Source organism: Odontomachus brunneus, unplaced genomic scaffold (genome assembly GCF_010583005.1).
Source record: "Odontomachus brunneus isolate Ranch 3 - 2012 unplaced genomic scaffold, Obru_v1 Obru_scaffold_082, whole genome shotgun sequence".
NCBI classification, from domain to species: domain Eukaryota; kingdom Metazoa; phylum Arthropoda; class Insecta; order Hymenoptera; family Formicidae; genus Odontomachus; species Odontomachus brunneus.
In genome coordinates, this window is record NW_022639532.1 from 430694 (window position 1) to 444998 (window position 14305).

At 44.5% G+C, this 14305-nt stretch overlaps 1 protein-coding gene across 5 annotated transcripts in view; it reads left to right on the plus strand.

The window, feature by feature from the left end:
• Nucleotides 1-10048, plus strand: part of LOC116847710 (TOX high mobility group box family member 3-like) — a 147189-nt gene extending 137141 nt beyond the window's left edge. For 3 of the 5 annotated variants that reach the window (XM_032823000.1, XM_032823001.1, XM_032822997.1), the window contains 8 exons: nucleotides 515-630; nucleotides 5749-6127; nucleotides 6466-6578; nucleotides 7664-7799; nucleotides 7915-8241; nucleotides 8526-8618; nucleotides 8728-8999; nucleotides 9185-10048. In XM_032823000.1, coding sequence (XP_032678891.1) covers nucleotides 515-630; nucleotides 5749-6127; nucleotides 6466-6578; nucleotides 7664-7799; nucleotides 7915-8241; nucleotides 8526-8618; nucleotides 8728-8999; nucleotides 9185-9251 — 1503 coding nt within the window. In that variant the 3' untranslated portion in view covers nucleotides 9252-10048. Of the gene's footprint in view, nucleotides 1-514; nucleotides 631-5748; nucleotides 6128-6465; nucleotides 6579-7663; nucleotides 7800-7914; nucleotides 8242-8525; nucleotides 8619-8700; nucleotides 9000-9184 lie in introns of those variants that run through there. The other 2 variants (XM_032822998.1, XM_032823002.1) reach the window with 2 other exon arrangements.
• Nucleotides 10049-14305: the final 4257 nt, after the last annotated feature.

Consider the following 14305-nt stretch of genomic DNA (forward strand, 5'->3'; position numbering starts at 1 on the left):
TTCTCTCTCTCCTTTGACCTCGAGATAAAGAGAGACAAAGAAACATTGAAACGCGCGGCAGAAATTGTACGATCTTTTTAGCGGCTCGGGGGAAGCTCCGCGAGCGAAATAATTAACTCGCGCGCGCGATATTCCACCGTCGCGTCAGATTCGCCGTGGCCGCGACATTTTTATGCCGGCACGCAGTGCCGATAATAAAAAAGCGGCGTTTCCGTAATACCATCAAAGGAAATGAAACACTCCGAATAGCCGCAAACCTGTCGTTTTGCAAGATTTCGAGCATTTTTTTTTTTTAAGCCGGCGTTTACCAGCCGGATGGCGAACTACACTGGTCATATGATCAAAAGTTTCGTCTCTTCTCGCGTTTTTTTTTTTTTTTTTTTTTTATTCTCTTCTAATTTTCCGCGCAGATCGCGCGGTCTCTCCTTTGTGCACGTGTGCGTGCGCGCATGTGTGTGTACGCGCGCGCGCGTTATTTTTTCCTCCTTTGACATGCGTTAAATCATTATTGCAGATGATGCAAGGTAGCGGTATGCAGCAATCACCGGACGGCCTGAGCCTGGACACCAGTGGTTATCAGCAACAGCTCTATCTGCAACAGGAACACTCGATGCAACCGATCAATGTCAGGTGAAGCACGACTCGATTACCCGGCCCCTGTCCTAAAGTCGTCCACGTCCTCTAACGTTAACATTAACGTATCGGGTACGCGTCCCGGAGCTCCGTGGGTGCACTTTTCTCAGGCGCCCGTTCACACACAGAGTATCGCGAACGTATATTAAAGGATCGATTAATAATAGAACGAGGAGGGAGGGAGGGAGGGAGACGGAGAGGCAGAGGGAGAGGGCGGTTTGTTCTCCGGCAAATTGAATTCCAGCTCGCGGCGTTCTCGAATTAGACGTGCCAGGACCGAAGGATATCCCGAGAGCGTTCTCGGAGGAAGCTCTCGAAAAACCGAAACGTCGCGACTCTCTCTCTCTCTCTCTCCCTCTCTTTCTGTTTGCCGGGTTCTTCGTCGTCGCCGTCCTTCCTGCCGTTCTTCCAACACGAAACGAGACGCGAGCGGAGTTCGAACAAGCGGCGCGATGATTGGAGAATACGCAGCTTCAGGCGTAACAAAGCAAGATTAATGAGCGTCCGACACCCTTGGTTCTCTATTATGCGATCGTTCACAGGCGCCGATGACGCGCTCCGAGAGAGACGACGAAGGAACGCTCGAGGACTCCTAGTTCGGTGACTAGGAGAAGCGTCGCGCTTCCTGCGATTCGGGCTTGTTTCCTCGGAGCGCGCCGGCATCTGTTTGGCCCTTCTTTTCGTCTTTCTTTCCTTCTGGCAATTCGTCCTGACCAGATTGATCTTGACAAGTTTAACAATTATTAACGAAGTCCCTTACACTGAGATAAAAATACATTTATTTGTGAGATACAAAGTTCATTCCACCAAAGTGAACTTCATGTACCACAGATAAATGCAAGTATTCTCTTCCTCGGTAATTATTTATAATCCTTGTTATTGATAAGGCTAATTGCCGCGCTGCGTTACACGTAGCTCTTATCGGGATTCAAACCACTCAGAAAAAGTGGTCTTGCAGTCGCAGCACAAAATTATCTATACACGAGGAATTGGCCGAGATAATTGACTAGCAAACACTGCGATATCGCATGTGTGTTTTGTAGTTAATCAATATAGGGTGACAGAATTTATATCTGAACTATTTATAGAATTTAAGAAGAAAGTTCCTATCTGCGGCGTCCATTCAGATAAAGGTCAGATTAATAATTGGTGAGAGGACCTAAATTTGCCTGCAGACATTGCTAGAATGCTACTGCCGCAAATTCCACGTAACACAGTTTTCTAGCAGATACGAGAAACGGCAATAAATTTTAACTGCGACATTTAGAATTCTACCTCGACGAAACATTCACTCAAAAAAAAATGGTCTTGCAGTCTTAGCAATTTTCTATCTATCTATCACCACGGACAGTTTTCTAGCGAGGAACGGAGCGATGAATTTTCGCTGTGATATTTAGAAACCCTGCCCGGAGCGGCGAAACGCTTTTTCGAGCACGACAGCGTCATTTTGTACGGGATGTCGGATGGCTGATCGAGATCGAGCCGATCGGCAGCACATGGGCTAAATTTCTAGTCGGGGATTTGAAGTCGCTAATACGCCGTGAGGAGGAAAAAGGGCGCACAGTGCGCGCCGGAATGAACTCGCGGAATTATGGGCCGCGATTCTTCCCCGCCGCAGCCGAGGGACACCGCAACGTTAACAACGACAATTAGCGCGTTAACTCGCAAAACTCCAACGAAATAGCGCGGATGGAAGATTGTTGAATTAGCGATATATTCTCTTCTCTTTCTCCCTTTCTCTCTCTCTCTCTCTCTCTCTCTCTCTCTCTCTCTTGATGTATACGGCAAACATCGCGCACGGTCGTGGCGCGCGCACACCGTCGTATAACTCCTATACCGTTTGCATAACTCCGAATTATGGAAATTCGACTTACCTCGTTATAGCACGCTGCCCTGCAGCAATTTCGGTAAACCCAATTTTGATCGTCGTACGTAGCGTGCCGGCGAGGAGAGCGTAGTACCGCGCCATGCTAAAAGACACGTGAAGCGGGACTGGGGGTGGGAAGGAGGAGGGGAGCGCTTGATCTCACGGAAATTATTTCCGCCTAAGCTCTTGATGCCCGAGCGACGATCGAGCGATGGGAAATAAGATCGAGAATAAATAAAAACGCGTGCTCGATGGAGGAAGGGGCGGACATTATTCTTTCAAGAGTTCGCGCGGGACGAGAAGGAGGGACTCGATAATAAATCCGGCAATGTAATGGCTGCCGCCGTCGCCCGTGTGTGATTTCCGATGGAGATCTCCACGAGTTAGGGAGTCGAGCAAACCATATCATTTCCGTAATAGAGAGCAGAATTCTTAATCGGCGAGAGATCGGCGGAGCGCCGGCGCGCGATTCCTGCCTTTGTTCCTTAACAATTTTTCTTGGTCCTTTCCATTTTTTCTTCTTCTTTTTTTTTTTTTCCTTTTTGCACGGGAATGTTAATGATGTTTCTCGCTGCCCTCCGTTAGGATTACACTCGCCTTTAACCGGCGAGGACGAGCGCGAGGAGGAGCTCTCATTTCTTTGTTCCGCGGCGAAATGAAGGAAAATGGTCGGCTATGCAGGAACAAACAGATGTACACGCGGCCGTGCGCGAATGCGTGCGTACGTTCGCGCGCGCGCACACTGCGTGCTTGCCTTGCGTCTACGCAAGAGAGGTATACACCGAGGCTATGATTTACCGTGTATTAAGCCTACCGAGTAACGTTCGTGAGAACCTGCCATTACGTAGTCTTACGACCGCAATTTAGGACGCCGAGACTCTTTTTCGTTTCTCTCTCTTTTTTTTTCCTTTTTTCTTCCTCTTTAACGCACATAGCGCTCTCTCTCTTTCTCTCTGTCTCGCGAGAGAAAGAGAGCGCGAGGGCGCTTTGAAGATAGGAAATCATGTATTAGCCCTTTGCCGCCCTCCTCTTGTTCAGGGATAGTCTATCTGAGCGGCACTGAGAGAGAGAGAGAGAGGGGGGGGGAGGAGGAGGAATAGTATCGGTCGAACGAGTACTTTGCTTTGCGAATTACACGCTGTAATCGCTCTGGTTAGGCAGGAGAGGCATACATACCTACATACAGCGAGCGGAAAAGCATCTCCGATCGAGACATGGTCGATTTTCTGACGACGTCAAGTCTGACATGTGATAGATTACGAAGAGTTATATGCGCGCATCTTAAATCACCGTAGGCAATCGCGATCCTTGCGGAGTGGAGATCGAGTCGTTTGAAAGAAGTCGACGTTTATAAATAATCCTCGAGACATATGCGCGTGAGATATTAATTATGCGCATGGAATTAATAAATTCGAACGAAACAAAATCCGCGTCGGTCGTGAGGTGACACCGAGAGAGAAACACTACGAAATACAACCTGAAATGAAGAAAACCCTGGTACTCGTTTACTCTTCGCGAGAACCGGCGCTTCTTTTCCCGTAATGTTGTCGAATTCAGAGCTTTGAAGCGCATAAACAACTGTCGAGATTAGTCATCGGTCTCATATCACGAAATCTCGCTGCTTAGGTCGAAAAACAATCCAGATAGACTCTCATGATTATTATGGGACACAATGGGAAGCTTCATGATTATTTTAATTATCTCTGTGAAGCAAATATATCGTAGTGAATTAATTATGAAATGTTCTTTTTTTTACATCATGCAGTCGTGTATGTTTTTCGTTATATTGATGCAACAACAAAGTTGGCAACAGTGACAGGCTCTCACCTTACATTTTGCATGACATATTGTTCTGAGCAAATTTTGTCAACTGCTTTGCATTCCGACTTGGTCGTTCTTGTGCGATAAATATGAATGCCATATGAGTCAACCTTCGCAGATCGATTAATAAAGTTGCTGCTAAATTTACATACATCTGTCTATCGGGCTAATTAATCGTTGGAAGACGGAAAAGAAGAAGAATACGAGATCCAGAAAAACATCCATGATTATATCACGACGTGAGATAATCGATGATGGAAACTTTATTTCAATTACATTAACGAGACAAATGCGTCGAATTGATTATTAAATTTACATCGTACAATCATATAAATTCTGCGTTATATCGATGCGGCAAGAAATACACTCAAAGTTACTCTCAACTTTCCATATTGCGTGACATATTATTCCGAGCAAACTTTGATCATTTCTTTCGTTTGTTTTGTATTTTTATTTCTCTGTGTAGTGTACGTGCACGTAGCGTGTTCACGGCATCCCTCATAAGGGATGCAGCTCTTACAAATCGACCGGTGAAGTTGCTGGCAAATTCAGGCGCATCTGTCTATCCGGGGAGAGAAAAATGAGGAATTCGCATCGCGAACTCGAGTCCCTCCGAAATACCGGTTCGGATTTCCACGGGTCGATAGAAGCTTGGAAGAGGGTGTAAACTCGATGCTCTCGACGGCGCTCTCCTCCACCGCCGGTGGGAGGAGATGGTAGTAGTGGAAACATTAGGGCGCGCGGGCTGAAGCAGAAGGAGGACAGAAAGGAAATGATATAGAGTAGGCTGTAAATCGTCCGACGCTGACGCAGCGCCGGCCATATCTCAAAAGTTATCCAATTTGCGTTAAAATAGCGAAGGTGTATGGCTCTGTACGCGTATATTCACCTTCTTTCGCCGCCGCCGCCCGCCGTCGCCGCTCGAACCTCGTTCCCGATGCGTTTATCTCGGCCGAAGAACGATTTACGCCGCGATTTGCGCGCACACGCTCGACCCAACACCAGAGCTCGAGCTCTTAACGCGCGCTCCGGAACGAACGTTCCGAAGCAATTTCTGCGTTTCCTTCTGTCCCTTCTATAATGTTCGCCGAGGAGACGGCGTTGAATCACGATACAGTCCGGGAACATTGGTCGTGATTTGCGATCACCGCGCGCGATAAAAGTCACCGAATCTGGCCGCGGCTGGAAAAACGTAACGAGCCGACAACAACAACGATCTCACGCTTTCTCGCGCGCATCAGCGGACGCTCAAAAGCCGCGTTCTACAGTTTTCAGTTACTCTCGCCGGCAAATCCGTCGTCTCTTCCGGTCGCTTGCTGTTGTCGACCTCTCCCGCAAAAACGCGCTCGTTCATTCGGCCCGCAAAAAGTATCTCTTTGTTTCCCGTTTTTTAAGGTAATCTCCCTCTCTCTGTTGCCTATTCGTAGCTCGGCATACGGCAGCTCCCAGAGCTCGTACGCGACGATGAGCTCGCCACGCCAGCAGCAGCACAGCGGACAACAGCTGATGATGCTGCAGCAGCAGCAGCAGCAGCAGCAACAGCAGCAGCAACAGCAACAGCAGCAGCAGCAGCAGCAGCAACAACAGCAGCAGCAGCAGCAAGTTCAGATGCAACACATGCAGTACATGCATTCCCAACAGCAGCCGCAGCAGCAACAGCAGCAGATGCAGCAGCAGCAACAGATTCAATACAGAAGTCCCACCGGAGGCAGTCCCAGCGCTATGCAAGCCAACAGTATCCCAGAAGCGAACAACAACACCACGACGAGCGAGGACAGCGACGACAGCACTCCGCATTCCGGGATGGTGAGTCGAGTCACGCTGCGTTTAAGTCGCCAGTATTGGCGCGTTTATGCAAAGTATCGCCCGATCGTGCAGCTCGCACGGAGATTCTCCATTTAATTTAATACGACATCCTGCTGCGCAGTCCTTGCCGCCGTGATTTGGTTTATCGGCTGGATAAGCAGCGCGTCGTTACATAACGCAACATTGTCTTTCGCATCAATATTATCCTCTCGAGGAGGAGGATCGCGCGACCGTCGACAATGAAGCGCTTTCCAACTGCGATGCCCCGCGAGTCTTTTACAAGACGGTGTGCGCGGGTACACATGTATATATATTTGTATTCTCTCTTTTCCTTTCAGATCACGGTGATGAAACGACTGTCGCCGGAACCGGCCGACGCCGGGGCGAAGAACCAAAGGAAAGCGAAGCCACAGAAGAAGAAGAAGAAGAGGGACCCCAACGAGCCGCAGAAGTGAGTAACAACGTCGCAGTTGTTATAAAAGAAAAAAAAAAAGAGTAGAGGAAAGAGAGGTGAAGTCTGAGATCCGGTCTGTATCTGTTAAATCTCGCGGAAGCTCATCCCGGGCAAAGTTCTGCGCAGAGGATGACACCGTTTCACAACGTTTCTCTCCTCCTCCCTCTTTGCTCTTTTTCTCCCTTTTTCTGTCTATTTTGTTCTCGAAAATATGTCCCGCGCTGCTCGCCTGGCGAAATTTTATTGCTCACGTCGGGATACACACACACACACACACACACATATATATATATGAAATATATATATATATATATATATATATATATAATATATATATATATACACATACACGCCGTAAGAAAAAGGCAATTCCGCATGTTCTCCGCAACAATTGGAAACTACGCGAGCACGACGGAGCGTATTTCCGTTGAATTAGTATTATCTGTGTTTGCGCGCGACAAATACAGAAGTACGTAGCTGTATGTACAGAACGTACTATTCCGTTCGGTATATACTAAATCATATAGCATATATCAAGGGTATTACGTGTCAACAATTCCACGTCTGCACCAGTGGTGATCTCGCATCAACGGTGTAAGTTATTACCGCTGTAAATTAGCAATTAACGTTATTGTTGCGATGTAAATGTAGGACATGTTGGGACAAGGGAGTTGTTGCGGGGAGGGGGGGGGAGAGGAAGAACGAGAGCGTGGGGACCGCGGGGGCGCGAGCGAGAGCGGGCGAGGCTCGACGTGTAGTGCGATATAGAATAGAGAGGGGGAGGGGAGAGGCAGTGAGAGAGAGAGAGAGAGAAAGAACTAAGCTATATCTGCTCAACTATAGAAACACGAACCCTCGATATTCACGTTGGAGAGTGGTCGTTGAAACACTAGACACTAGCGCTCGCTAAAGAGGACAAGAAATAAATGTGACTGGCGGTTGGGTGCGATAACCCTGCGAAGAACCCGGCAAATTAGATCCGCGTCCTATTTCCGAGACGTGTCTAACGCGGATTTAGATGATTATTATTTGCAGCTAAATCTCATCTAAATCTCATACGTTCGTTCGATCGATGTTCGCAGACCGGTGTCGGCGTACGCCCTTTTCTTTCGAGATACTCAGGCAGCGATCAAAGGACAAAATCCAACCGCTACCTTCGGCGAGGTATCCAAGATCGTCGCGTCGATGTGGGACGCGTTAGAAACTGAGCATAAAAATGTAAGTACTGGCATAAGAGACTTGATTGAAATTTCTATTGAATTATATATATGTACTGGTGTAAGAGACAATCAGTTGGGTAGGCCGAGAAATTAGTGCGCAAATACTGTCGTAGGTTTACAAGAAGAAGACCGAGGCAGCCAAAAAGGAATACCTGAAGGCGCTTGCGGCATACAGGGCATCCTTGGTTAGCAAGGGCGCGGGTGAGAACGAGCAACAACAGCAACCACAGCAACAGCAGCAACAGCAGATGCAATACAGCGGATACTCGGGCTACGCCAGTAATGCCGCTCCTGGGAATGTAACATATCAGGTTTACAGTCCGCAGCATCAACCTCCATCGCCTCAGCAACAGCAGCAGCAACAGCAGCAGCAGCAGCAGATGGCTATCAACAAAAAATCGCCGCATCACTTGGCGATGCAAGGAAATCCTCAACAACAGGTGCGAAAGTTTTACAGTACAGTTATTACAGTACAGGATCACTGAAGGAGAGAAAACTACCTGTCACGCATTTATGTGCATTGAGAGAGTAGAATATATAGATAATCGTTTGCATATAGATTTATCTATATTTGCCGTTTTATGCTCTTTTTATCTATAAAAACTTGCTCGTTTACTCACATGATTATAAATAATTTATCGTGTAATATCAAACGCGTGGGTAGAGAAAAAGGCATGAAACGACCTTGATGAAAAAATGCGTAATTTTATTCTTCTTTTTGCAGGGTTTAATGGGCAATGTGATGGCGCCACCGCACATGACGCAACAACAACAGCAGCATATGCAACAACAGGTCTCTCAACAGCAATATATGCAGGTTAGTCGATACGTTTCATTCCTCTGACTCGCCGTTCAACATATATTGCTCGATGATATGTACTATTTATGAATTTTTATAGCTTTGTTACAATTTATGTTACGTATAGGTGCCGCAGCAGCAACAGGTACAACAAGTACAGGTGCAACAACAACAGCAACAACAAATGATACATATGAGTCCACCCAGGGGGGAATTTATCAAGTCTGATGAGACCTTGTCGAATTCATCGCCTGTGAATCCTTCACAAGTGACTATGACGGGACAAGGACCACCACCACCTTGTATACATCACGGCTGTCCCAATCCTGCTATATCCAATAACGAGTGGGAGGACGAATACTGCAGTAACGAATGCGTGGTTAGCCATTGCAGGTTTGCGTGAGCATTAAATTCAATATTTCTCTTCGAATTAAGCTTAATCGTTTTATCATCCGCAAAGAATCGTGCAAAACGAACAGTCGAGTTTTTTTAGTTTGCCTTTTCAAAGTCTGTGTAAAGTTTACCCGTATGTAAACTTCTCTCCTTCACTGGATCCTATATCTATGTCTCGTCGTCTGTTTCAGAGATGTATTCAACACGTGGGTATCTTCAAATCAAAATCCTCAGCAAAATTACTCCACGGTGAAATAAGTGTTCTGCAAAGGATGGACTGTGCTAACCAACTACTCACATGGCCTCACAGCTTAATGGCCCGCTGTTAACCTGTAAAGTAAGATATTTAAACGGATGTGTATATAGGCTGGTGAATGGCAACTTTTTAAAGGATCAAGACTGTTTGTGCAACATACAACACTAGAAACGTTGATGGGCAGTCTACAAATGTGTATGCGAATAATGAATGATATATACAGGTGTGTTTTATGTGAACGCGATCGATATGCATGTTTGTGTTGTATGTGTGAAAAGAAAGAGAGAGAGAGAGAGAGAGAGAGAGAGAGAGAGAGAGAGAGAGACGTGAAAAGTAAAGATAAAATCGTTTCTTCTTAGAAAGAGAACTTAGGATGTATATTGAAAAGCCTTATCCAAAAAATTCATTACTCTGGCCAAAGGTCTTCGTTTGTAAGGAGTGTATTGCATCTTGAGCAATGTAAGAAGTGCGTATACACTTATTAGAAATGAATCGACAACCACCTGTTTTGTACTCTCAGATAATTCCTTACTGACAGGCAAGGCGTGCCAATTGTACAGACGTAATCGTACATTTGTTTGTTTGTTTTTTTTTTTCTAATGTCTTAGCATTAAAGGTTCTTCTTTTTCATACGTTCATTAACAAACGTCGCAAAGACTTGCTCCTTGAATTGAATTGTCTCGAAAGCTGTGTTTCTTAAGACACTTTTGCACTCGTCATTACGACGTCGACAAATGACACAGTACAAGTAATAAAAAAAAAAGAAAAAACGGAAGCAACGTATGAAACGTGTGTAAATAAGTCTGCGCTACGTTCCAACGTGCGTTTCGTTCGCGACATGTGAGGGCAATGAACGAAAATGGGAGGAGGAGAAGGAGGATGATGATAATGATAATGATGATGACGATGATGATAATAATGATGATGATGATGATGATGATGATGATGATGATGATGATGGAGAAGAGGAAGAGGTGGATTTGTAATAGCGTGCTGTATGACGTGACAGTGCCATGGTCACTAATTGTCATGTTTCACTTTAATACACATGGGGTTCTTATATAAGAGAGTTTTAGGAGATATATTCGTATATATATTATATATACACCCACACTCACCCACACACACACACACACACACACACACACACGTATTTCCGATTAGGTGTTTCTCATTGTTTCATTAATGCGGACGTGCGTCTCGTTTGAATGGAATTGCCGTTATGTGTAAACGACCGTTTTCATTTCGTAATATATATACACATACATATATATATATATATATAATATATATATATATATATATATATATATATATATATATATATATATATATATATGTATGGTTTCAACTCACCGCGTGATATGTACGTACCGTGCGATACGATACGTACTGCGCTCTCGATATTTTTTTTCTCTCTGAAACAAAAAAATACGCAGATTTCGAACGCACGGCGTCCCGCCGCCACCTAGTACGCCCTCCTTCTATGGTGGATTCCCCATGATGCATTGCGTCCAAGCACCCGGGGGTTGCCAAAAAATTGGTGTCGATCCCGGGGCTTATTGATATTATTTGCACCGGATGAAGAGGGGCAACGTTGGAGACGGCGGGCATACATGGACAGCAGGTCTTAAAGGATAGCAACCTTTGACTTTGAATGACTGACAGCTGTACTATTTGGTACAGTAAGTCACCGTGTGCTCGGGTTCGCGCCAGAGATGGAGGAGGAGGGCGTACGTCGAGATCTGCGTATCTTTTCGTTCCAAAGAGAGAAAAATATCGAGAGCGCGGTTTTGCTAGGCCGGGACTCGAATCTGGGTCTTTCGCTTGCCGGGCGAGACTGCTCTAAACCATTGAGCTACTTGACACTCCACGCTCACGACACTCTTCTCTCCCTAGATAACGCTCAGAGATGCCGTTTGGAAGCGACATCTCTGGCGCGATCCCGAGCACACGGCGACTACAGAGAGAAACAATGTTACTATACCAAATGGTAGCTGTCAGTCATTCAAAGTCAAATGTTGCTATCCTTTAAGACCTGCTGTCCATGCTGCTATATGCCCGTCTCCACCGTTGTCCCTCCTCATCCGGTGCAAATAATACAAATAAGTCCCGGGATCGACACCAATTTTTTGGCAGCTCCCGGGTGCTTGGACGCAATGCGCCATGGGGGATTCACCATAGAAGGAGGAGGACGTACTAGGTGGCGGTGGGTCGCCGTGCGTTCGAGATCTGCGTATCTTTTCGTTTCAGGGAGAGAAAAATATCGAGAGCGCGGTACGTTACGTACGTAACCTCGGACAAAAAGAAGAGCCGCGGTTTTCGAACGTTCGATGTTGTGTCTCGCATCTCGTGTATCACGTCATGTGTATATCGTCCACCACGCGACGGCGGGAGAATCTCTTGATTTTTCTCACATAGTACACCCCCCGGTCTCCGTGTTCGGCTGTCCGCAAAGGAAGTGTTGTGGCATTCCGTCTCTGTACGTGCGATGTGGAATACAATTGACTGACGGGCACGCGCGAAGCATCCGTATTCGTGTAGCACCGTTCTCGCTTAGATAAAAATAGTACGTATGTATGTATAATACTAATTAGCCTCCGATCCCGTCGAGGTCTTAAAGGACGACGCATAACTATTACGCATCTAGAATAGAATCAATACGAGTAAAACTGGAACGTTACTGTGCGATTTATTTTTATATCGATACTACAGAGCCAATCAATAGGTGACAGTACAGTTTTTCATATGTAAAATTACGGTCAGTGAAAAGAAGAGCGGTAAAATCAGAACGGTCGAGACAACACTAGACAACGCGGATCCGATATTTTTCTAAACGCGCGTACCAATCAATCAACCAACGTCGTGTACAGTCACCGTACGTACCGACGAAAAGGTTGTCCGACTTTTTTTTGTAAGTTTAGAAACCCATTCGTCTTGTGCAGTGGGAATGTTCTCCCATTGGAAAATAAATTCTCCTTTGTGCAAGACCAATAGGTTTCTAAAGATATAAAAAGAAAAAAAAGTCGAACGATCTTTCGGTCGCCGAGTGGTACAACCGTGGTGAACACGCGAAAAATACCACTTTCTCCGTATTAATTTCGAATTGCGTGTCTTCTCTGTCAGCGCCTTCCAAACGTGTATACCGCCTATACGGATATGACTAATTACTGATGTAACGGTTTAAACGCAAACAGCCCTGTCCTATTGAAACAGGCCACGCGAAAGTTATCGAGCTCGTCGTCGAGAATGGTTTGATAATTTTTAGATATAGAAAAGAAGAAAGAAGGAAAATCGTGCCGCCATAAAATATATGTATATATGTATGTGTACATTGTATATATACATATATATAATATATATTATATATACATATAAATAAATATATAAATATATAAATATATATATATATATATATATATATATATATATATATATATAATATATATATATGTATATCCGTTCGTGAAGTCCCGAATATCAAGTCGACGTACACGGGGAATCGGTGTCTCGCGGCGATAAAGAGAAAATAAATATACGCATATGTATACAAAAGAGAACAACTCGTAGCACCGATATTATTTGAGAGAGAGAGAGAGAGAGAGAGAGAGAGAAAGAGAGAGAGAGAGAACGCCACGCCGTCGTTCTCTCGCCATTGTGCAGAAGTCGGTAGTCGGGGAACGGTTGGACAGATATCTCGCGCGCTTTTGCGACCTCCGATTGAAATGCACTTGTAACGTAGGCCTTGAAATGAATCGGTACAACGTGACGAATCCTTATATACGAAAGGGCAAAGAAAATGTATCCTTCCACGTATTCGATTCAGCGATGAATAAGTCTCGCGACGTGTCCGACGCGGACACGCGCGAGACTGTGCCTGTGTGTTTAGTAGGCCAGCATCTCCCGAACGGAGTGATATCGTTTTCTTTCTTCTTCTCTTTTTTTTGTTTCTTCCTTTTCTCTTTATACGGATTATCATGAATGTTTTTAATAACCTTATGTAAATATACGAGATATATTCTCCGTAGGTTTATAAGTTATAATGTAAACATAATCGATATATTGTATTATATTAATAATAATACAATTTGTGGTATATATTATACGAAGGTATATAAATATAAATATATATATATATATATACAAAAATATATATATGTATGTATACATATATAGGGTTATATAAAAAGATAATTATACTTGATTACTTCGATGAGATAGGATATTAATTTACCGAGACAGCCCTCTTATAAGTAACGGGACTATACGAGTTTAGTACACAGAGTTGAGAGAAAGGAGCACGGGGAGAAATCCCTGGATCGTGTACCGCGCGTGGTGCAGAGTACAGAAATTTACTTAAAAACGTAAGTCCGTCGGCATGGACGTCTCGATCAACGAGAGACCGTCGTACGTGAGTCGCGACTCCGCAGAATTTATTTTATAAGTTTGTCCGATTGATCGAGGCGTCCACACATACACGACACAACACACACATACACACGCACGCACGACGCCCGCGCGTGCCCACACTCTTCGTTACTTTGTGCTCTTATGTAAATTTCTGTGCAAAGAGCTCAATCCTCGACACGAAAAACAAAAAACTGCAACTTTTGCAACGTTGATTGTAATCATATTTAAAGAAAAGAAAAAAAGAAAATAAAAAAGCGTCTGTATTAAAAGAAATAAATTTAGAAGGTATCGAGCATTGTACTGTAGCGTTAGCACTATACATCAAATGCTAATATATCATAGTAATTTCCAGAGTGAATTTATGTTAAATTTTTATTGTTTTATGTACAGAAACACAATTAAACGATTTTAGTCCCGACGACAGATGTTCATTATCCATCTCCTTCCATGATGTTCCTTCCATTCTCGTCGAAATACCGATTATTTCGTATCGGTTCGTCAGTTGAAATGCAAACATTATACAATTTATTAAAGCAATATGATGTTTGAGCTTCATTGTCTTGGAACTAGTTTCTCTTTCGATTTTTTATTTTTCAATATACGATACAAAACATGAAGTCAGATAGACTTTAATTATACAAATAAA